Raw genomic sequence first — 25,625 nt, 5'->3', positions numbered from 1 at the left:
GCATAGTACAAAATGTATTGTTTTGAAGAAGGCTGGATCAGAGTTGTCTGTTCCATGGCACATATGTTTGTTGAACTTCTCCAAGGCCGGTACAGTCAGAGACAAAGCTGATCTTGACAGCACCTTGTAGCATCAACCATGTGATTCTTTTAACAGAATCAAAGATTGTGCCTTTAGGACAACAACAGGAAAATTTTGCACTTACTATGTTCCTTACAAATCAATGTAATAACCACTAATTCAAGTTGATACATAGCAGATGGAAGAGGGGATTGCACTGGAACAGGACCTGAAGATATTCACACCTTGAAGGCTGCAACCCACAAGACCTGCAGCATCAACCAAGGCTGCCCCCATGAACAACAGGGGTATGGAGGCTCAGTGGAGACTGCTGGGGATGTGGTGCTAAGAGTCACTACTATTGAAAACTTCAAATAGCACTATCTGGGCTGGATGATCTAATTTCAACACAATAAGGTACCTTTGATTTGTTCACCAAAAAGATGCACTTGTTGTAAAGCAAGCTTCTGCTTCCCCTGAAAGCAGTCAGCAAGCTGCAAACTTGTATTTGGAAATCATCCTCTCCCAGCAACAAATTCTACTTCCATGTGTATTCAATTATTGCTTCAACTCAGCAGCCAGGAACTGAGTAAATTAAGAAGGTAGAAATAATTTACCTTTTCTAGAATTGTGAACTAAGCCCCATTTTACTTAAGGTATTCAACAGCCTCCAAGTAGCAAGAACTTCTGGTTGTGAGCAGCTAGCAGCTAGTAAATGTGTGATGAAAGCCCAGGGAATCTCCACAGACCCTAGTGGACATGAATCTTGCAGGAGCACGTACACAGTAACCTTGTGCTGATTTCTTCATCCCTCAGAATTAAATCCAGGACAGAGAAAATTCTCTTTCATTCTCTTCTCCCAGTGTAAGGAACTTTTTCCTTCTCTACAAGGATGGGGTTTCTACTGTATTTTTGTTCCTAGAAGTAATCTCTGCTTAATTATCTCTCTGTTTCACTTAAAGTCCTGAGGAGCTGCAGTACAGTGTACTCCAATTTTGGCAAATTTTACATGCAGCTATATTCCTCTGCCAGTCCATGCTGCAGGATTTCATGCCCATGAACAATAAGATCTTCTTTTTTTGTGGCACATACATCCTCCACTGACATATGCCCTTTCTTTATTCTGTCCCTCTTTCCTGTGCAGTCAGTGGTATATCCTCTGTGCACTTAGTTATTGCTTTTGCCAAGCTGTAAAAAAAAAAAAAGAAAAAGAAAAAAGAAAAACCACACACACTCCCAAAATAGAGTTAATCCTTGTGTTTGCTCTCCCTTTCGCCAGACTGCCTGCTGGCAAAAATTCCCATCCATGTTCACTGGTATGCTTTCTTTGGCTGCTGGTATCTTGGGAACATCTCAACAGCTGGATTTTGTGCAAACCTATATTCATATGATCTCATTATATTCTCATATATGGACATTTCCAAGATGAATGTGCTGAAGAATGCTTTCTCCGATGGTAATCAGTTACTGACTAACTTTCCAGAAGACAAATAGGTTCGTATATATCATATTCTATCTGCTGTTCCCAAATCTTCTCTCTTAAACTGAAAAATCTACTTTGCAATTTAATGATTTCTGTCACACCCCCTGATATATATATATTTTTTTTGTATCTCATGTTACTAGTTAAGTGCTCTTCCTCTGTGGCTTCATTCTGAGTGCTTATGAATTAACAAAAATCATCTTGGGCAATTACCCAAGACCATCAAAATTCTTTGGACAGGTAGTCCTACTGAAATACAAAATCTTACTTGGCATAAGCATTCCTTCTGGCTGCGTTTCCCTGCAGTAGAAAGAACTCTCTCACTATAGAAATAATCCCTGGAGTATGATATTAGAGAAAATCCTCACTATTTTATTTAATTCTCCACGGATATCAAACCAGCACTTCAGTACAGTTGAACATAACACTATTTGACAAATAAGAGGCAAATAAGGTTCCTTGGAAGACCTGAACTGTTCCAGGAGCCTGAGCCCAGTTCACGAGGAACCTTGAGGACACATGCTATAACGGGAGGCGAGTGACCTCAGCAGCAGTGGTCTGGAAGGACAGTTCCAAGATTTGCTAGTGTGCTGAGGGGAAAACCAATTCAATGTATGTTTGTTGCTTTTTTATTATATAGTGTAAAGCAGAGCAGAAAACATGCAGAAAAGCATCCATGAACTGGCTTCCTTTGCAACAGACAATTCTGCTTGAGAAATATATTTAGTGTAAAAGCAAAGTTAATGGACAAAAACATTCAGAAAACAGAAATCAACTATTTTAAAATGTTCTTCTTCTGTCCCCAGATCTCCTGTCTCTGAAGTGTTACACAGGGCTCTCACTCCTGCTGGTGAGCACCACAGTTGTAAAGAAATCACCAGGACAGCATTTGCATTTCCTCAGTCTGTTTGATTACTTCCACTTCTCCAGCAGCTTCAGAACAGACATTCTCACAGGCAAAGCATGATAACCCCTCACTTCAGAATTCACAGCCTACCACGTCAGCATGTTCAGCCCTTTGTTGTACACAAGCTTTGCAATTCATTCCTAACTTGGTCTGTGATAACTATTCCTTGCTAAAATATAAGAATTTTCATAGAGATGTGGTTTTTTACTCAAACACCACAAAAAAATTGACAAACAAAATAATTATTAGTCATGTTTGTTGTTGTTTGTTTTAAGATGGGTTAAAGGATTGTTAATTTTCCTTCAGAAGTATAAACTAACGATCTGCAAACTGGGAGACAAGACCAAGGCTGTACCAGGAACTTGTGGTGGACTTCGGATCAAATGTCTAGCTCCACACACCGCCTCTCATGTCATATGTTAACACTTAGCAGTCAACTCTCAAGACAGTTAACATTTAATTAAGACCCTGCTCAAAATCAATCACATTATATTTTTTGCACATAATGATATTTTTGCACATAATGTTACCAAGTCTAACCTATTTCAAACACCTTCCCAACTGAGAAGAGCTCAGAGGGCTCATCAGGAGCTCCTATGATGCTTTCTGAATACAAGGCACCACAAACAGTTACTGCCTCCCACAGTGCTGCCACACTCCAGCCAGCAGGACTTTTACCTGCCCAAAAGAGGTTTTTCTGCAGTCTTAAAAAGGAACACATAATGAAAAAAACCACTGTGTTTTCACAACCCTAAAGATACCGCGTTTTCCAGTATTCCTGCTTTCCCTGCCCTAGGGAAAGAAACACCCAAAACCCCTTCCTCTTCTCTCACTTCTTCTCTAGCCCCATTTGCTGCATTTACAGGATTCAAAGCTCTTCAGTACATTCCAGTTGTAGGCTGCATAAATAAATAAAGGTAAAAACTTTGGGCAGCTTGGACCACTGCCAGCTTGCCTGGGTAAGTGGACTTTTTGTGGAGCTGGAAGGGTGTTTTTTAGAAGGAGGGAAGAGAAAAAGCACAGCCTAAGAATCTTGGCTCAGCCTGAATGTATTTCCTCCTAGCTCTGGCTAAACATCAGCACGAACGGCAGGACGGACAGAGGAGTCTATGTAGAGCCGGGGAGGGAGCCTGCCGTGCTCTCCACCAGGACTACGACAGAGTGTGGAGGCTTTGAAACCATGCTTTTCATCTGGGCGCTGGCGTTTATTGCAGTGCTGCAGGAGCGGGATCTTTTAGGTGAGTGATTCCAAGCTTCTCAAGCAGAAACCATGGCATGGTGAAAGCCTTTGCATGGGGTGGGTGGGGGAGATACGGAATTGCCACCACTATGGGTTTTATATGAAGGTGACACAGGTATGTGTCAGAATTCTGTGGGAATATTGTTTTTTAACAGAAAAAAAACCTCCAGTGTTGCGCTACTCAAGTCCATCCTGAAGGCATACTGCACTGTTAGAAATTTTTCACTACTCATGGGAGACTATCACTGTATTTTGAGAAAATTACAGCCACATTCATGTGCTGCATCCAGTGCCCTGCAACTCCACAATTACTGCTTTGGAGCCTTAATAGCATGCACACTAATCCACTCAGAAATGAGATCAAAGTTCAAGGTGAATAGAGAAACATTTTCCTTTCTACAAACCCTTCTTTATAGAGCTGCTGTTAACAGTACTGTATTTTTTTCTCTACTGCTCTGTATTACTTATTCCTGAGATTTCTGAGACAAACATCACCTCCTTCAAATACCTTAGGAATAAGTATAAACAGACAACTTCTGATAAACTGGCATCTAAATTTTACTTTCATTAACAGCAGGTCTGGCACTAGGCTAACCTGTAACCACATTGCAGCTGATGGTGTGATTGAAAGCTATTCTGTTTAGCTAGTACAAGGTTTATAGTCCCTGTGTTACCACAAACCTGGCTATGCAGCCTGTTTGTATTATGTGTTTTCTGCTAGCTGAGGCCCCTCATCATTTTCCCTCTGCTCAGACTTCTTGACAACATACAATGTTTGTATTTCATGGCAGGGTAGTGAGTTTCCATTACAGTCAAAACATTTCCCAAAAAACTGTTAGTCCCTTTTTCCCAAAGCCCCAGTCACCCTTCCTTGCCCCGTTTCCTTCCCACGCAGCTGGTTTTATAACATTTAACAGTGATGAACTGAACTATCAGTCCCAGCAAGGGCACTCCGACTTGTTTTCACCCCATGAAAACTGCTAGAAAACTGGTTTTGTTTATTCCCAAAGAATGTCATTTGGTCTAAGCTGAAATCATTAGCAAGCTTAGGTAAAACTTAGCCAAATAAAATAGTATTTGAATATCAACTGCAGCGGAGACGACTACCCAGTGTTATGCCAGGTGGTAACTACTCAGTTAAGGAATCATTTTCACTGTCCCAGCAGAGTATTTTGTGTAAGATGGAGAAGATTGGAAAAAAAAAAGAAAAAAGAAAAAGAAAAGAGAACCCCATCTCAGAACAGCTGTTACCAAAGAGAGGCAGAAAGGGGATATTTTCTTGGGAGGTGGGAATCTATGGTCCATGCTGGCCCTGGACCATTTTCTTCAAGTCACTTTTCTTCAAGTCACACTGAGGAAGGATTTGAACTTGTGTCTGTCACAGCCAGGTGACTATCCTGACTGGCTGACAGCCAGCATCCCTGTTCTCCCTTTGCTACCTTTGAGATGGCGAATCTGACTTTTGATTTCATTACAGATACTTCCCCTGACCGCTCCCCACCACCCCCATGATTCATCCATTGTTTTTTCCTGTTCTGTTTGGCAACAGTTCCTCTTAAAAATGCTTTGAGGATGGCTAAAGTACAGTTTATGTTTTAATTCAGCCATTAGTAGAAACAATTTCATATTCACAGAGCTCAGACTTCAAACAACTCAAGATGAGGGGCTAGCATGGGTGCCCTTTTGGATTAATCACACACACTGAGTTAATGGCTGCAACTTTTCATTCCTTGCTGTTGTTGGTAGGTTAGTTTATGGGGTGCTGCTGCTGCTCAAACATAGCATTTAACATAGCCAGAGGTACTGGACCATTTGATGCCTGCCCCATTTAAACATGCTTGCATTCTTACAACAAGCTCTGGGCAAATTGTTGTGAGGGTGCAACACTCCAACAGCACAGTCTTTTCCCATGTGTTTATGCATGGTGGAGAGGTGACCTGGAGTCCTTGGGTAAACAATTATTTGACAATCAGGTAAACAGGCTGAGCCCCATGACGTGCTCCATTTAGATGAGCAAACTGAGTACTGAGCATGCTATTGGGGAGAGCAACAGGAGAGCTTCAGGGGAGGCACTGCTGCTCAATACTCCACACTGTGGTGTGATTTGTTTTTAAACAGCAGAAATCCATTTGGTTTTAACTGTAAGTAAACTAAATATAATGTTTTTTCTTCATTCAGCTAACATAGTATGACTTTTGAGAACATCTGGCATTTTCTGGAGTGAAAATGGCTGTTGTAAAGGAGATATACAGCAATCCGAGGTTGACTAATGACTAGAAACTTCAGAGAAAAAAAGAATATACACCTTCAGAACAGCCTATTTTTTTCCCCAGAATTGACTGCTTGCTTTCTCATAGCGAGTATTTTGGCTCTAAGAGATTAAACTACTGTATTTTGTAACTAAATCCACAGTAAAACTTATGACAGGTACCATCTGAAATCAGACTTATGTGTGTATATATATATTTATTAATAAACCACTGATAGTTTAATCTATACCCCACATCACTTGTATTTTCCGTACTTATGGAAAACTACAGCCATTACCATCTCCAATTCAAAGATAAGTCTTTGTAAACACCCATCTCTGGGCTGCAACAAGGAAGAAGAAAATGTTTGTCACAAAGTGTGCCCAGATGTAGATGTGTTTCTTGAGAACACGAGGCACCTGAATATAGGGGTTCAGTGTAGAAGTGAGCCCTTATACAGATTTTACTTATCTGCAAAACCCTAAGTTTTGTTATATTTAGTTAAAAAGGTATTTATTGAGTTATCTGGACTCCATGTGTAAATCAAAGGTTATTATCAAACTCCAAGGAAGCCAGGGGTCTGGAAATACAGGACTCCTGCTGATCATCTGCACCATCTGTATTTATAAATCCAGCTGATCTGCTCTGGGTGAGTCAGTTGCTGGTCTTGGCCACGAATGCTGGGATCTGGTATGCTTGTGTATCTATCACTATTCTACTTCTTGAGCTGTTGCAGTACACGTGAACTGTTTGCCACAGGAGAACACAGCCTTGGTCATATTCCTAGGATTTATTTTTTTATTTTTATTTTTATTTTACATATTTGGACAAAACTACAAGGATTGTCTTTCATTGTACTATCATATTTCTTTCTGCTGCCATAACTTAGTCATATGCAAACTACACAGCCACAGAGCTGACTAATAAGTTGTAGGCTCACCTCACACCTCGCTCCCCATGATCATAGCTCCTATTACTACACACACACCAAAAGCCACATCCTCGTATATTTGAAGAACTCTTTATCCCCAGATACCAATTAGTCATCTTGATATTTATGGTAGCATCAAATATTCACATATCTCACCTACTCCATTCTCAAACGGGACTTAAGCTCACTCATTTTACATAACTTACATTCTTAACATATGCTTCAACACAGCTCCTCTTCTTCCTAAAACAGCTCATACTCTTCTCCATACACAGGTATATCCTATGTGGCTGCTAGCTATTCACATCTAACACTTCATCTTAATTTCCAAAACAGACATATATACATACATAAATAATGCATAATAAAGGCAGACGTTTGTTTGCGACCCAAAACATTGGGGTAGCCTCTCCTATGCTACAGAATGAATTAAGAGTAACCTACCTGCAAATTACATAGGCTCACTTCTCTTTTCACTCTGATTTCCTGTAGTCATTTTCCATTGCAGCAGCAAGCACAAGAAGATATTCCCTGGCTGCTTGTTCAAAAGATCAGCATGTTGGAAACATATTCCAAAACAGCATGGGAACTTTTTATTGTTATCTTCCTTCCTTTAAATAAAAATACACAAAACTTAAGTGTTTCTTACAATCACTAGTACAGTAACACAGAAGAGAAGTAGTTTTTCAAGTAGTACTTTTGCTTCTGGCAAACAGGCATAGCTGATTTTGCTGTTCCTGAAACAAAGAGCATGCACTGATAGAACACGGTTATCCCTGGCTTTGTATACTCTCAATCTCCACTGCTGTGCAAGTGAGAGCTGAAGATCCCGTGTGAAATGAGAATCATGATAGCAAGAACTTCATCCAAAGGAAATAGTTTCATACAGAAATACATGGCAGCCATCTCCTAACCAGCTATGATTTCTGCCAATTCCCACCTCTCATTTTGAGTATTTCACACACGTAAGTGAGGCACGTCAGGACCAGAAGAAGTCACAACATGACACTTCACATGTAAGTTGATGGGCAGACAGGTTAGAAAAGTGGTAGGCTAATATCCTGACCATCTTCACCAATGCAATATATACCACTATGCATGGTATTTCCTTTTTGGTACTTTTCTTTCAGGGAAAAAAGAATTAAATTTAACCATAACTGATCTAGGATCTGAAATAACATTCATAGTGGCATGTTCTATATCTTGATAAACAAAGTATAAACCTGCAAGTTTGGAATCTGACTTTTGATATGGCTATTCAGTTTCCAAATTCAATATTAAAAATAATTATTTTCATGGAAGAGACTTATTTCAGAATGTTCCATTATTATAAGAGGCTCATGAATATTTGATATCAGAAGAATCCCTTGGATTTCATACCATTTTTGGATTCTTCCGAAGACTTGGTACTCAGAAAGAGGTTTAAGTACACAGGTATACAGTGAATGTATAGATTACAGCTTAATCCCTAATGAGGGATTGAAACTTCGTACACTGTTGAAAAGATTAAAAAAAAAAATAATAATCCATTCCAGAAGAGCTTTCTATTTTCAATTGCCTGTCCAATATTCCATGCCTACCTTCCATCTCCTATTATAGATATTCCCCATGTTTGCACTGCATGGAATTTTCAGTGTGGTTCTGCCATAAAAGCTACAGCCTAATAAAGGTGTGTGTACATATACACATACAAACACACATTTTTGTGTATATATATATAAGCAAAGAAACAAAATCCAGCAGTTGCCTCCAGAGTGTAGCATAGCAGCGTATGACCAAATAAAAGAAGCTAAGAAATTATTTTTTACTTTTTTTTTTTTTCAGTCTTTATTGCAATCACTAAAAACAAGACACCCTTTATTTTTAAGCATGTAGCTTAATCTCTAGGAAGGAGCTCAAAAGTGTCTAAATCACAGCTAAGCATTAGGCAGTGTTTTACTATCACAGCCTTTAAGATCTTCTATGTCCAATTACAGATAAGCTCCCAAGCATGTAAGAGCTTGAAGACAACCAGCATTTCCAATACAACACATTCTATCCAGATCAATTAATCTTTGGCACCCTAACAATAAAATTTATTACAGATTATATTATATATAATACAACTTAAAATGAATTTGGGCACTTTGGCAGTAATGAAACTACTAAGTGGCACAGCAAGTTAATCCACTACTTCCATATCTAATTAAGGGTTGACATAATTGGAATTAGTCCCCCAAATTAAATATGACTAACAGTCTTGTGTTAAAATGGACTTGGGTCTGAAAGCACCAAGTACTGATAGATATTTGCAACTGAACTTTTTCTGTACTCAGCTACAAGTTATATTCACCATTTTTGTAAACTGTGTGATTTCTTGAACTAACATTTTAAATTTATATACGCACTTTAAAGTTGAGTCCAACGCTATATTTAGATAAGGAATAATTTAAGCAAGGATCAGCAGATCCCTTCAGAGGTCCATTGTATTCTTCACCAAATGGTAATGTGATACACCAAATATACTCAAGTTGATGAATTTTTTACTATTGGAACATAAATCCATTACTATCACCTTCATTTTCTCCTTAAAAAACTATCTCACCACTTCATGATATATGCTACAGAAATGAAAAAATACTGCTAAACCTAAGGTAGTAAAAACAAGAACACAGACCATAGTATGTTTTCTTCAACAGTTAACAATATTCTCTTTTGTTTGCTTTCATCTATCACGTGATTTCAGGTTTCTTTATTTGCCATCTGGTTCCTGTTTCAGACTCATTTGTCTTTCATTTGGCTTGTGGTCCACTTTGTTTTACATCTCTCTCCCTACTGAGCACAACATGAACTCTCAGTTAACTTTCAAAACCACACTGGTCATAGCATGATGCAAAATGGATTTTATAGAATTTAAGACCAAAAGGGAACATTACGATCACTTAGCTTGACCTTCTCCATAACAGCCCAAAGAACCCAACCCAGTAATTTCTACAGCAAGCCTGCAACTTTGGTTTGACCTCTAATGCATCATTAGGTAGGATACTTAGTACAAGTAATGCAGAAGGCACTTCAATTGCTAAACAGATTCATTGGCTTTTAAAAATGTACTTCTTAGCCTGAATTGTCTTGGTGTAGCTTTCAACCATGTAATGTTTTATCTATTTATTTATTTTCTTATCAGGTGTCTTTGTGATGCAGGTATGGGGACAAGAGTTTTCTTATATGTAGCGGTAATGGCCTGGGACTAGATAGAGGGGAGCACAAAAGCTATCCTGTAACAACTTTTATTAGTAAAGGGAAAGTTAACATCACCCTCTGAATCTTGACACTAACCTCAACAATATGTGCGTATTTCTATATATTTGCACAATACAAGGACAAAGAGACACATATCTGTATACCTAGACAGATCTATAAAACAAATAATAAACCTATTCAGCCTTTGTATATGCACTTTCATATTTAGTGGAAGAGCAGGTGTATGTGTGTATCTAGAATTCAGATCCTGGTAGGTAACTATTATATGTAGAAGTTCACACACACAAGAGGAAATGACACAGCTGCTTCACCTGCTTCCACCCAATAGGAGACTTCTTGTGTAAGGAGATCCTGCTTAAACTTCTAGACACAAAAGCACTTGTATCTCCTGATACCCTTAAATCTAACTCAGAGATTCTCAATTTCTCTGCTTCATCTGCTGGTTTCTGACTGTATGACAGCGCAGGGCAGGAGAACTACCCAGCTTCTATGGGCACCATTAACCTAGCATGGAGGACTTAATCAGAGGAGAAAAGGCACAAGGCACAAAGCATGTCAAAATTTGTAGATGATGGGTAGCATAAATAACAAAAATGTAATTGTCGTATAAAGTAGGGGTCATTTTGCTATCTTGGATGAGTGAGCCCTTACTCTGGCTGTAAAATAGCCACCTATGTATTAAGTAGTGTGGACTTTAAGAATTGAATGAAGCATATCACTTGCAGGAAGCATCAAGTGGAAATTTCCAGATGAGGACTTAACTGAAAGGTAACATTCTCTCTTAAATACTGAAATATTACAACAAATATCTGTCCAAAGTAATCCATTAAGTTTCAAAAGATATATTCAGGACATGGAAATATGTCTCTGAGAAAATAGCCCGAAATGCCATGTTTGTTCTATAAGCATGTGTACTTGCTTAGGCTTCCAGAAATTGAAATAACCACACATCTTAAATACGTATTTTATACAGCATACAATGAAAAGTTTAGCTTTAAAAGTTGTTAGCTTTAAAATTGACCATAACAGTGTTGTTGGGTTGCGCACGTGCTTTGACCCGTCGGCAAGGAAGAAGTCTAACTAATGTTTGTAAAATGTTTCTTCAGCAGCAAGACGGTAAGGAGAAGGAGGTACCCTAACAGGCCATTACTGTTTTGTTTAGATGGCCTGCAGCCTTCCATTCTTTGCTTCTTTTACAAGATGGCTGCTATTATTATATTGGTAAAGATGCTGCCAGAGGTGGTCAGCACCGAAGTCAGACCGTGTCATTTTCTTTCACCAGTTGCAATACAGAGAAGGGCAACACTCATAAGCAGCATGTGATTCTCTTTGAGCGCATGAAAATTGTTGCTTAGGATGAACTGCCTGACCATAGTGACCCAGTTGCATGCCATATTTTCAAGGGACCGGATGTGTCCTGTGAACCACCCATCCCACAGATAAAGGCTGTGGGTTAACAAGGTAATAATCAGGTTTCTAGCAGCCAAAGCCTCAGGCCAAAGCTCTGAAAACAGAATAAAACTAGAAACTACACTGACCAAAGCAGTGGCTGCCCAGCCAGTGGCAGCAATCACCCCCTCCCTCCCAAAGCACCCTGTTCTGGTGCAGCAGTGAGGGGGCAACCACAGGCACCGGGGCGCCTCTGCTCCTGTGTGAAAGTCACTGACCAGACAGGGAGATGCAGGCCCTCACTGACAGGTTTTCTTCTGGGTCTGCCCCCAGAGAGCTCCACGTCATGCAATCTGGGAACTAGAAACATTTTGGTTTCTTTGGTTTCAAAACAGATGTCCTCCTAACTCTTATCACTCATTCACAACTGCTTTCAGATGTTTCCTGAGACACTGAGGCCTAGACCATCTGTCAGGTTTTTCTCAGTCACAGCATCAGTTCTGGGGTTCTGCTAAGACGCCCTATCAAACCAGGATGAGACATTTCTTCCTCCTTCACCAAGCCCACTGTAGTGTATAAAGCAGCAATGCACCCTCACTGCCAGAAAGCCGTCTCTTTCTGCACCAGAGGAGAGGAATGAACCTCAGTGAAGTACCAAGCACTACACCAAGACCTGCATTTCACGGCAGCTTCTTTCCTGAGTTCTCTCGGTGTACATGCATACACAAAACTGTACAGTGTTTTGTGAACCCCACTGTGAGATGCAACAGCCTTAAACTGGCTTTATATACCTATCCCAGCACGTCCTGCTTTGAATATATCAGTCATACACCGTACTGAACCTCTCCTCCTACGTACACTGCTTCGAGTAGAAGTCAGGCCTCACAACATGATGTTGCAGTTTGTGTAGTACAGAAAACTCTTTCACACAAAAGGGCTAAGCTAAGGCAAGGAATAAAGTGACATTTTGGGTAAGATCATCATATTGTCTCTGCTTCAAAAAGTTGCTTATAAGATTTCAGGTCCTGCGTCAGGAAAAAGGTAAAAGGAGTCCCTGCACAGTGCCAACAGGCATGCTCACTGTGCCAGTTTGGAAAGGTCAGAAAGCCTCTGGCTCAGAGTTGGGCAGGACAAACAGTGACTTTTGCTTCTCCAAAGGCAGAGCTCTGGCTTTTCTTTCAAGGACCAGTATGATATAAGATGCATGGTCAGAGAAAAAGAGTGGTCAACACTGACTCGCGCTAGCCAACAGTGACTCTCATGTATTTTCCATTTCTAGGGAAAAACTAAACAAGCCTGGCATGTAACTTACGGCCAGCCACAAACTCCTTAAACAAATGAATACAACCAGTGCTGGCCCTTACCCAAACTTCCCACTCAACCTTGTGATTCAAGGTCCTCCCTATGACACGATGGGCAGCAGTTCAGCATAAGGCTATCAGGCTTGATGCTGAAAGCTAAGGCTGGGAATATTGGAAAGGCAGAAATTGTATTAATCTCTGACAGTAAAACAGAGCTTGTTATTGTCCTATTACCAGAACAGCCAGGGTTTGTATAGAAAGACTGGCCATTGCTTTGTAACATACAACTCTGACCTAAAATTTCAGCATTCCCATATCATTCCAACTGTGATGGAAAAACAAAACAAAACAAAAACAACAAAAAAATGCAAGTAAGTGAAATTTTCTAGAAACAGGATGGTTCACTTGACTACTAAGTTATAAAGTAACAACACTCCCAAAACACAAAAAAGGGGAAAAAAAAAAAAAAAAAGGCAGCTGCAATGCACCTATCTTTGAATTGCATGACATATTTCAAGTCTTTTCTAAGTATTAAACAAACAGATTACATCTTCGTGTTTTTGTCCTAACAGCACCACCTCCTGGTGCATGCAAAAAAAAAAAACAAAAAACAACAAAAAATCTTGCTACAAATAAACAATCAAAAATTCTTTCTAGAACTGTGCCAAACAAATTTTTAAATAATAGCACACGTAGTACATAAAGTCACACTTTACTCCTGTCCTCCTCCCTGTCCTCAAGGACTCCAGCCCACAGTACACCTCTCATCCTATCAGACTGCAATGGCTACAGTTCTTACAAACATGTTTGCTATCTTGTGATACATACCTCCAAAATTCTTGGCACAGACTTGTGATGAAGTCCTGTGTCAGATCCAAATCATGGCTCTCACACAACAGTACCAGAGACAGTACTAGTTCCTCCTCTTCTGTTTTTAAGTGTTTGTTATAACACAAGCTCACAGTTTCCTCTGTTTTTTCTCCATTACAAGCAAGTAACAACAGAATGAGTTGCTGCTGCCTGCACATTGTTACAGCCTCTTTGGGGCTCATGTAAGAATAGAACTTAACAACATCATGCAAATTATGCTATCGCTCTAGTGGGTTTTAAAATACTGTCACTGTTCCATATGTATTAAAACCAAAAGTTACTGAATGTTGCACAAAAGCTAAGAAGAGAAATTGGCTCCATTAAAGCCCTTTTATGGCATACAGCCAGCAGAATTAGATGATCAAAGAGCAAGAAGTCATGACTACTGAGAGATAAACACAGGTAACTGTTATAGAGACGTGTGATTTTGTATACAGTATTGTAAATGAGTGACTTGGTCAGCAAATGGCACTAGCTGTACACACATTTGTTTCCCCTTGTATTGTAACATTAGACTGTTACAGGCAAGCTTCTGCCACAATGGAATCACCAGCTTGGACCCATTCTGGACGTAAGTGGACAAACTCAGCTGCTCATCAAAGTTTTACCATGCCAGTTGTTTCTGAAGAAAGTCTAAGAGGAACTGATATGCAAGCGAGATCTTCCCAACACTTAGGGTTTATACTTGTAGAGACAGAGCTGAGTCTATAAACTTACTCTATACAGGAAAGAAAAACAGGTTGTGTGAAACAAAGGCAACAAACAAATAAAAGGTCAAATGAAAACAGGTTGTTCCAAACAACTTTGACAATGTATGCATCACCACAAGACATTAACAGCAGTTGGGTACACCTGTATTTACCGGGCAATTTCTACCTGGCACAGAACCCATTTTCTTTAAAAAACAAACAAACAAACAAACAAAAAACAACACAATCTTTAGCATGTCAAATACAACTACACAAGTCAGAAAGGTAAGTACTGTTACTAAAAAGTCCTGGTTAATTTAACTGTGGCTGTTTTTCCAGCTGATGCAGAACCTGTCGATGTGTTACCTGGAACTTTGGGAAGAGAAAGCTGGTGTCACGAACATGATACAATCCATGAACGCTTGGATATTATTGAAGAGGTAAGAGCTATTGTGTTGGTTCCTGGACTATACTAGACCTCTGCCTCAGCCTTTTGACAAAACAAAATAAAGAGGAACCACGTTGCTAGCCACTGACCCTTCTTGACTCTGTAAGACAAGATTCAAGACAAGATGTGAATTTTGCAGATGACAAAGCTTGACAAAGGAGTTTCTGCTCATTTCTGCAGACACTCAGGACAATAAATGAACTGTCACTGGGATTATAGGAAAGCTGAAATGTTTACATGTTTTTCCCCAGCGTCTTAAACATCCACAAGATATGCGTCCAGTGCTAACTATTCCCAGCTGGGTAGCTGCCAATCCACATTCTGTTGGTTCTCAAATGGCCATGTTAACTTCCTCCAGCTCTAGCCTTAGCCCCCTTCTTTCCACCCCATCAGCTCCTCTCATCCTCCCCGAAGATTTTTTTTTTGTGGATATGATGGTGGCTGAGAAATAAGAAAGAATTAAAACTGAATTCATACAAAGCTCATTCTAAGAAGTCAAATTATGGGTGACAGAGGTGCTACAACTTAAGTCTTGCAAAACCAAATTCTAGTACTTTGTGCCACTAGAGGACAGTATAACATAAGAAATACCTAAAACTGCAACGTACAACATAAATGAAATTAGCTATTAGTGGAACGGGACAGTAGATTTGCTCTTGCACTAACACATTTGGTAAGATTCTTTCCACTTGACCCTCTGACTACCCCCTTTTCCATTTGCCTCCCTCGTTTTCATTAGAAGGTAATGAAAACAGTGGAGCATCTAGAATCAGAAGTCAAGTCACTCCTCAATATCATCAGTGAGACCGCATCAAATATTCCCATTGCTCCAGGAACCCCACTTATGGACATTTTTGATGGTAAGTATCTAGTGGGATATAACCTTAAGTCGACAAAGCTGTTATACATGCTATTGCCAAATACCTCATCCTTTTTCCACACCAGATGTGAAGAAATTTATTGACTCAATTCAGCATAGCTAAGGCCTCGGCTGAAATACTGGGCCCAGTTTTGGACACTGTTACAGCCACCACTAAAGAGAGGAAAAGAAAATTAATTAATAAACCAACCAGCCAAGGAGCTAGATACATGAGGTACACAGAGAGGTTGATAAAATGGGGATGTTTAATCTACAGAAGATTGAAGTAGCCCACCGGAATAACACTGCTGCAAAGACGAAAGCTGTATTTTTTTCACCACTACAAAAGCGAATAAAACTAAAAACAATGCAACAAAATAATTCCAGAAAAACACAACACACAAATTTTCTTGCAAGACCAATGAACCTCTGGAATTACATGGCTGTAGTTTCTCCAGCACTGGAAATGTTAAAGAAGCATGTAGGAAGGAACAGGTATGTAGTTCAGGATCCCTTAGAACAGCAGGATGGACTAAGGAATCGCAAGACTTGAGTTTAATCATCCTGTGATTCTTTAGTTTCATGTGTGACATAAATGAAACAACTAAAAAGGCAACAAAAAACAAAAAAGTTAGAGGAAATATTATAGTTTTAGTATCTTAAATCTAGTTGCCACTAATGCAAAATATGCTCCTAGATAAACATTTTGGGCATAAATTAAACAACAACAAATAACTTGGATATCTATCCTGCCCATCATCTTATAACACTCAGTCCTCTTCAGTCCTTGCCTGACTATCAATAAATCATTTAACAAAGTGAGACACACTGCTGGTGGAGAACAAACCTCTTGAGGAGAGACTTGAGCATTCTGCAGTGATGCTCCTGAAGTCAGTTTTGTCAGTTTTTTGATATAGCTGTACTTTTATGTACATACACATACACACAGTACAGAGTACTTCTGTGATATAAGGTGGGCAGAAAGAAGACAGTAGTAGAATTTTATGTTGGTTTTTAGTTCTTCTTGCAGTTGGCTGTAGAGATCTGGGCACCATGACTGTACAGATCGAATTTCTATGTCCTCACTGACTTAGTTATTCATTGAATTTTCCAGAACTCTGTTAGGGGCAGTTAATAGGTAACAATTAAGTTATGCCCCTGCAGTGATCATTTATTTTAAAAAAGTATCTTTGTATCATTTATTTAAAAAAGTATCCCAGTAAAGCATTACAGTGGATTTAGAATGCAATTCCTAAATCAACTTCAACATATTTACAGCACATCTACAGTAAGTACCACTCAGATGGAAGTTGCATTAACTGCCAACTGGTCCAAGAATTGCAGAGCTGTAGCACCTTCCTTCTGTGGTTTGATGAATCAAACTAAGAATTCCTCACTGTAAAGTAAAGGGCATCATATTTTCAATGATGTTTGCCTGGAAAGATTGATCCTGATCTTATAACCAAGAATAATTACATCAGATCTTCTTTATACAGATGCCAGCTGAACACATCAGAGACAGAAGACAGCTGAATATAACAGTATGGTTGTTATAAACAGTTGCACTTTTGTTCATTTAAAAAGCTTTCTTGTGTTTCCAGAATTTGAGCAGAGATGAACAATTCTGAGCAGTCGTTATCCTTCTGTGTTTTTGTGCTTTTTAATAAAAAAGGTGTTTGCTTTTAGACATCGTTTCAAAAGCTTTGTATTTTAAAACTGCATTTCAAATTCAGCATTTTCAGTAAGAAAACAAGATAAGATGGAATCCTGGACTAAACCACAGCTAACAAACTTCCCTTAATTCAAAATGATATTCCTGGCAAAAAAAGTAAGCCCTTGCTATCAGTACAAATCAATGAAGAAACACTTTTAGCTGCAATGTCCTCTCAAGACACAGTTAGATTGTCTGACAAGAAAGAGCACGTATAGTAGTCTGGCTTTGGACATAGTCACATTACTGCCATTGATTGAAATAAGAGTTATGGTTGCACATCCTATACAGAATTTGTATTTAAAATGCACAGTCAACTTATTTTGATGGCTTTACACTCCTCCACCTCGCCTGCTGTGGTGACAATCAATCTCAAATTAATTCCAACATCCATCTCCCTCCTCATCTCAGGAGGAATAGGAAAAAATAGAAAGGAAATCGCCGATATTTTATCTTCAATACACAGACATCAACATGAAAATTAAAAAATACAACAAAACGTAGGGGAGCTGAAGAGCTTCAGAAAAAAAAAAAAAGTATATATTTCATTTCCTTCAAAGAAGGATGTTTAAAGCCCCCTCCTATTTACCTGTTCATATCACATAATCTTTGCTCCCCACAAATGTGTTTTTTTTTTTTAAACTCTATGTATTGTTTCAAACTTACGTTCACAAGATCTGAATTTTTCCATGACAAACAAAAACAGAACTTCCTCTAGGAAAAAAGGCCTGTGTGACCTTTAGAGAATGGGGTGTGTGTGGGCATGTGTGTGTAATAAGAGAAGGAGTTTGCACATTCTTGATTAATAAGTAATCTCTTTTCACTGACCTAGCCCTATGCCTCTTCACCCTTGTACTTTTTGTTATTAACATTTCTATTTTGAGAATGGCAAGCTGAAGATGTCATTCATCCTAGCAGAGAACAAAAAATCAGAGTTCCAGGAGTCAGAGAAGAGATTCCAACATGCACAACAAAAATACTAAGAAATAGCTACAAATTACACATATCTTGAACAGAAAATTGCTCAGCAAACATGTGAGTCAAGTCCTGAACTTTTGTCAGCACACAATTTCTGAATAATTCTGTGGATACAAACAGAAAATGTCTATGGAAAAACTAAAATTCATAAAGCAAGTCCTCACTCCCATGTAGATCAACATGAACAACAAAAAACATAGTCTGCAACATTAGAAGATAGACAGCTTTAATTTTATAATCTCTTTTTAGATACATATATTTAAGGCACAATCCAAAACCTTACAAACATTAACTACAGAATGTTTACTTATTGTCAATTTTGCTGCTTCCTTGTGACAGTTGCCTTAGTGAGAATGAAATGTGGAACACATCTTCCTCAGAAACAAAAAATCAAGCCAAGAAAACAGAACTCACCAAAACCTCTTTAGAACAGTCTTTTTTAGACAAAAAACTTGAGGGCTGTTCTCTCCACATATCACTGTTATTACAAAACCACCCCTGCATACAATATATATATAACTGGCAATAAAATGGCACATAATGTTTATACAAAATAAAACAACCTTAAATCATACAACTGTGATTTTTGCTCCAGAAAACAAACACATTATTTCAGCAAAATAATATAAGCAGAAAAATAACCTGTCATTCATGGATTGCAGAGGGTACTATAAAGAATCTTGAGCAGATGGTACATAACCTTTTCTTTTTTGTTGTTTCTGATTTTTTTTTTCATTTATTACCGACCTTTTTTTATTTGGAGAGAAGAGATATGCAATATTATAGTTAAAAATGTAATTGTTTTAAGAGAAACAACTCATATTACATCTGCTTGGTGGAAAAAAAAAAAAAAAAGATTCTTTAAAGCTAAAAAAAAGCAGTTTAAAAAAAAAAGAAAAAGAAAAAGAAAAGTTCAGTGTTCCATTTAGTCATTTCCACCACACAACTTGAGTAGTATTTTCCGGTAGTCTCCTGAAGTATCACCCTGGAAACAAACCCAGAAAAAGAAAAGTTGAGAGCTTGTTCTCTGTTTTCTTCTTTTGGGTGTCGGGGTTGGGAGGGGATGAAAGAGAGGAAGATGAGGTCTAAGCATCTTAAATGCTAAGCTAACAACTAAAAGAGATAAACTCTTATCTCAGCCCAGGTTTTAACTCTTATAAAAAGAAGATACACAGTAAAATCTGTTCTTTCAATAACTGGAATGGAAAGTGTCCACAGGAGAATGTATTCCTTCAACAAACTGAAATTGGTATACAGGGTCAACTGCCTATTCTGGAAAAAATCAACAGAAATCTTTTATTGAAAAGCTGTCTTCAGCAACAGGTACAGAAAATATAGGAATAAAGAATAAATATAGGAATAAAGATTTTTAAAAGCCATTTTCCTTGGACTCAACATAGATACTTTTTCAAGGGGCAGCAAATGAAAGTTCACACTTTATTATGTTCAAACACTTAAAGTGATGCTCTGACTTCAAAAGATCCGCCTCCCAAGGCAGAGAACATCTCTTTCATTGTTGTGGGCAGTGAGGCAGTGAAAGCCACTATGAATGTACCTGCAAGCATGCACTGAAAAGAAGACTTCATGAACAGCGTCATCATCACAAAAGGCTCTGCTAGCTGAATTTTGCCTGGTGCTCTTAAGACTAAAAAACATTCCCTGGGAACTGCTCAATAACTAGCCTTCGTTGATAAGGCTTGCCAATCCACAGAACAGTTTCAGCTAGTGTATCTATCCATGAAAACTTTTTTCAAGATCAAAATTATTAGGAACAAAGAGATGTCTCAAATATCAGAATAAATCCTGTACAGACATATAGCACAGTCTGCAAAACATAGAACATTACTGTTTATACATGTGGTGAAGGAACTGCTATACACTTAGGAACAAAGAGAGAAGAACTAAGAAGTTACTTTTCAAGGATGTTTTTAACTCTGCTTTTACAGAGTAAAGGTAGGATTTACATGTATGCCCCACACTTACTGAAAACATGTTTTGAATAAGTTCAGTCCAATACGTGGAAATGTGTTCCTATTTCTGAACTGTACAATTACTTAAAATTGGTTATTGCTAATAACGTCAGATCAGAAGAGGAAAAAATGCAGACATACAGCTTTTCCACCAGTGTCTCACTGTTATTTAATTACACCTTGGTGGTTTCAGGGCATATAAATACTGTAAAAGAGCATCTTCACTACAGAGTTAGACTTGGAAAAAGCTTCTGCTAGTTGATCCTTTGTGGCTCATGACCAGAAAGACCACATAATTACCGGCAAAATAGCCGAATCAAGACTTTTCGGTGCACATGATACCTTTCACCATCTCTCCATGTTTCCTCCCAAAGACATAGCTGAATCTCCTCTGTGTCAACAACAGGAGAAATATACACGGACTTAACAGATTTGGCACCTTCACTACATGGTGAATGAAAGTGGCACCACTCACTCTCCTCCATCTCTAAATTTTCCCATTAGTCAGGCATTCTCTTGACTTGCTACAGCTGCATTTACAGCAGTAATAGGGCAGATCATCTGCTAAAGAATCCTAGTGATGTTTATTTTCCAACTCTTGCACTTTCAAGGAAAATAAGAGGCAATCTCTCAAAAGCATATTAGAAGCTTTAAACTTTTGCAGCACACACATGAGGTAAAGCAACATTATTACTTATTTGGAAGACTAAGTTGTTTCTACAAGGTCATACATGGAGATTAGGACAGAGACCAGACTAACACCCAGGTCTCTGAAAACTCTCTGGACTAATTTTTCCTTCTTTCCCGTTTGTTGGCTTCCTTCCCATCTCTGGCCCACACAAAACCAAGTGCTGTCTGCTCCATGGCACTTCAGACTTCACTCCCCTAATAAATGGTGGTGTCACCATCCCTGGGGGTGTTCAAGGAGAGGCTGGACATGGTGCTTAGGGACATGATTTAGTGTGTGATATTGGTGGTAGGGAGATGGTTGGACCAGATGGATCTTGAAGGTCTTTTCCAACCTTAATGATTCTGTGAAATGCAGCAAACCAAACGCAGCTACACTTGGTAGAGTTAATAGCTATTGAGTGTAAGAATCCATGTTCTACTACCAGAAAGGATGCCACATCAGGAGGGAAAAAAAAAAAAGTCTTACAGTAATATCTGTGTAGAGGGATTTGCCATACATCCGCTTGTATTCTGCACGTATGTCCAGCAGGTCAACCTCACTGCGTGACACCATGATTCGAATCAGAGTTCTGTCTTTTGTTCCCGCTCCCTGAAACAAACAAAACAACAACATAATACATTAATAATATGTGAAACTGTAGATAATACAGCACTAGTCAAAACCAAAAAAATCATCACCTCACAAAAGGCCAACCCATTATTAGCATAACCCCACTGACTTCAATAAACTTGAAGAGAATTTGGCCTATCATGCTTTAATAAATTAAATTTACTGGCAGGACACTAACAGTCATTTTTATGCACAAGTTTAAAAAAAAAAGGGGGCGAGGGTTGGGAGGGTCAAAAGGACACAAAGCCAGGAACGTTTGGTGGGTTTAATGACCTATGTTTTCATTTCAGCTAGCCCTCCCTACTGAAAAATAGCAATTTCAGCAAGTCTTAAGCATATTCTTAATCATTTTACTAATGGAAAAATTTATTTGTTTGATGTATGGTTACATACATCTTTGGTAACTGGATCACAGAATCACGGAATTTCTAGGTTGGAAAAGACCTCAAGATCATCGAGTCCAACCTCTGACCTAACGCTAGCAGTCCCCACTAAACCATATCCCTAAGCTCTACATCTAAACGTCTTTTGAAGACTTCCAGGGATGGTGACTCCACCACTTCCCTGGGCAGCCTGTTCCAATGCCTCACAACCCTTTCAGTGAAGAAGTTCTTCCTAACATCTAACCTAAAACTCCCCTGGCTCAACTTAAGCCCATTCCCCCTCGTCCTGTCACCAGGCATGTGGGAGAACAGACCAACCCCCACCTCGCTACAGCCTCCTTTAAGGTATCTGTAAAGAGCGATAAGGTCGCCCCTGAGCCTCCTCTTCTCCAGGCTGAACAAGCCCAGCTCCCTCAGCCGCTCCTCGTAGGACTTGTTCTCCAGGCCCCTCACCAGCTTCGTCGCCCTTCTCTGCACCCGCTCAAGCACCTTGATGTCCTTCTTGTAGCGGGGGGCCCAAAACTGAACACAGTACTCGAGGTGCGGCCTCACCAGAGCTGAGTACAGGGGGACGATCACCTCCCTAGCCCTGCTGGTCACACTGTTCCTGATACAAGCCAGGATGCCGTTGGCCTTCTTGGCCACCTGAGCACACTGCTGGCTCATATTCAGCCGACTATCCACCATCACTCCCAGGTCCTTCTCTGCCTGGCAGCTCTCCAACCACTCATCTCCCAGCCTGTAGCTCTGCTTGGGGTTATTGCGCCCCAGGTGCAGGACCCAGCACTTGGCCTTGTTGAACTTCATGCAGTTGACCTCAGCCCATCGGTGCAGCCTATCCAGATCCTCCTGCAGAGCTTTCCTTCCCTCAAGCAGATCGACACATGCACCTAACTTGGTGTCATCTGCAAACTTACTGAGGGTGCACTCGATGCCCTCGTCCAGATCATCGATGAAGATATTAAAGAGGACTGGCCCCAGCACCAAGCCCTGGGGAACGCCACTAGTGACTGGCCTCCAACTTGGCTCTATTCACCACGACTCTTTGGGCCCGGCTATCCAGCCAGTTTCTAAACCAATGAAGCGTGCGCCAGTCCAAGCCAAGAGCAGCCAGTTTCTTGAGGAGAATGCTGTGGGAGACGGTGTCAAAAGCCTTGCTGAAGTCAAGGCAGACCACATCCACAGCCTTTCCCTCATCCACCCAGCGTGTCACTTTGTCATAGAAGGAGATCAGGTTCGTCAAGCAGGATCTGCCTTTCATAAACCCATGCTGACTAGGCCTGATCGCCTGCTTGCCCTGCAAGTGCTGCGTGATGACTCTCAGGAGGATCTGCTCCATGAGCTTCCCTGGCACTGAGGTCAAACTGACAGGCCTGTAGTTTCCCGGGTCTGCCCTCCGGCCCTTCTTGTAGATGGGCGTCACATTTGCTAGCCGCCAGTCAACTGGGACCTCCCCCGATCGCCAGGACTGCTGATAAATGATGGACAGTGGCTTGGCCAGCTCCTCTGCCAGTTCTCTCAGTACCCTTGGGTGGATCCCATCCGGCCCCATCGAATAAGGATCAAATAAGGATCAAATTAAGGATCAAATAAGGTAGGCTTTTTCAGCCTTCTATAATACTGACTGCATCTTGTTAGTCTTCTCCTAACTGAAAATAATTAGTATCTTCTGCTTATTCATAATGGTTTTGCTTTTTATTATTATTATCCTTTCCAAGGTGGCTAAAGGATATATTCCAATGAGCTGTACTAGCATTTTAAAACACATGCTGTAGATTTATGTATCTTATCACAGACACCTACCTTCATAGCATTCCTCAACCTCTCTGCAAAAAAAGCTGGTGTGTTCTTGAGGCACTTAACTGCAAAAAGAAACAACCACAGAAGTCACATACTCCTACTCAATCAAAACTCATGGTCATTTTTCAAGCTTAGTCACATGCTTTAAATTTTACGTGAACATACACTTGCAGCTTCCACCCCTTCAGTTAGTCACCGCAATGATTTTTAATCCAAACACTAGCTGCAACAATGAGAACCTGCAACTCTTCATGGTTCAAAGCAAACTTTTCAGTCATTAGCATCTATCTAGTGTGAAGCAGCCATAGCTTTTACATCTATTTTTTGATAAAACAAACAAACAAACAAAAAAAATAACAAACAAACAAAAAAAACCTTCTACATCTAATGACCAGACTCCTGCTTCTGAAAGGAACACAGAGAATGGACAGAAGGTGTAAAGGAGAACACACTTAAGAGCCCTTAGTTTTTTCTTAAATTAAGTAATTCTAGGCCATACCTCTGCAAGGGGTAACAAATTCAAATCCTGTCCTAAGTTGGGATGGAATGCCTGAACAAAAGAAGCCATCTACAATAGGAACCTCACCCTTTATTCAAAGTCAGTTACACATTTCTTTAGCCACAAAGTTCACAAGGATTCTTGAAAAATCCTTGACATGTGTATTGACTAATGACTATTTTTTTCATGTAATTAGCACAGTTCATTAGGAATCTTTTAAGATCAAAATCCAAATCAAATTACTGTTATATTAGCCAGTGTAATATGAGAATCCTTCATCACACATGAGAATTAAAATCTATATATTGATCCTATGTTGGGTACAAGTAAACAATCATGCAAACAATCTGTGGCAAACTACACAGAAAACAAATCACACCCAACTTACATGATACAGCACAAAAAGTTATCAAAGCGAGATAGAATGAAAGCACTAGACCTAAATACCTATTTCACAGCAACACACATTCTATACAGGCAAAAGAACTTTTCTGAGTAGGAAAATGTGTAAGTGAGAGAGAGAGAGAAGTTCAACACACAATTGTCAATGGTATGTACAATATATTTCAAAACAAATGACAGATGAAATGCATGTTTCTTGATCACTGTTAAAACACAGCTGGCACTTTAAGATGTCTTAATATGTTATTGCAAATTACCAGTTGTACAATCCAGAAAGCTTTAAAGAAAGCAAAATTAAATATTTTCAATTAGAAAACCTTTCTTTTTCCTGAAAATAATGTTCACAGAACAAATGATGCTAGATATATATACACGTGTGTATATACATTCACATATAAATAAAATCAAAATCTATTCAATAGTTATTTAGTGCATATTAAAGACAATTCTTCCTCCAAAGGCTATTGACTTCTTTTAAAGTTACAGACCCAATTCTGAATCTATATCCACATGAAAGATCTGTCACGTGCCTGCAAAGATCCTTGAAGTCAAAGGACTTCCAAATTCTGACAGTACAATTTCCTTATTGAGGTCATGTTCTACAAACATGGGGCACTGTTTCTTTTCTCTAAGCCTGTTTTTCTAACATTAATACTTCCTAAAGTGACAAATTCTGAACCCTGGAACAGGTCTGCAAATTTACCACACCAATAGAACTGGATCCAGGATAGGTCATTATTGGGTCATTGTAAGGGGCAGCTTTGCCAAGTAGGGGAAGAATAATGCTTATATAATTCACACATGCACCAGACAGGAGTGCAAAAAATGACCTTCTAAAAATTGATTCCCATTTTGAAAGGTTCTATTATAAAGTTCCATGAAAAAAAATCCACAACTTTGTTTCAGATGAGCAAAA

General features: G+C 39.3%; 2 protein-coding genes and 1 long non-coding RNA gene across 5 annotated transcripts in view; 2 read left to right on the top strand and 1 right to left on the bottom strand.

Moving 5' to 3' along the window:
- Window positions 1–424: 424 nt before the first annotated feature.
- LOC309880391 lies at window positions 425–2,388 on the top strand. The gene is made up of 3 exons (XR_014317960.1): window positions 425–477; window positions 1,486–1,554; window positions 2,350–2,388. It is a non-coding gene; the product is annotated as an uncharacterized lncRNA (long non-coding RNA).
- An 890-nt stretch (window positions 2,389–3,278) lies between these two features.
- Window positions 3,279–18,417, top strand: PLAC9 (placenta associated 9). Its single transcript, XM_082764530.1, has 5 exons — window positions 3,279–3,409; window positions 3,514–3,688; window positions 14,699–14,799; window positions 15,547–15,667; window positions 17,163–18,417. The coding sequence occupies exons 2-5, from the start codon at window positions 3,631–3,633 to the stop codon at window positions 17,171–17,173; spliced, it is 291 nt and encodes a 96-aa protein (XP_082620656.1). The 5' UTR covers window positions 3,279–3,409; window positions 3,514–3,630; the 3' UTR covers window positions 17,174–18,417.
- Window positions 18,418–18,552: 135 nt separating this feature from the next.
- ANXA11 (annexin A11) overlaps window positions 18,553–25,625 on the bottom strand; it is a 28,953-nt gene continuing 21,880 nt past the window's right edge. For all 3 annotated transcript variants that reach the window (XM_082764526.1, XM_082764527.1, XM_082764525.1), the window contains exons 13-15: window positions 23,812–23,870; window positions 21,482–21,604; window positions 18,553–19,340 (exon numbers count right to left, since the gene is read on the bottom strand). In XM_082764526.1, the coding sequence (XP_082620652.1) occupies window positions 19,281–19,340; window positions 21,482–21,604; window positions 23,812–23,870 (242 nt within the window). In that variant the 3' untranslated portion in view covers window positions 18,553–19,280. The remainder of the gene's footprint in view (window positions 19,341–21,481; window positions 21,605–23,811; window positions 23,871–25,625) is intronic.

This window comes from Aythya marila, assembly GCF_965140915.1.
Source record: "Aythya marila genome assembly, chromosome: 7".
NCBI lineage: Eukaryota > Metazoa > Chordata > Aves > Anseriformes > Anatidae > Aythya > Aythya marila.
The sequence above is the reverse complement of the archived record's forward strand: the minus strand, read 5'-3'. Positions and strand labels throughout refer to the sequence as shown.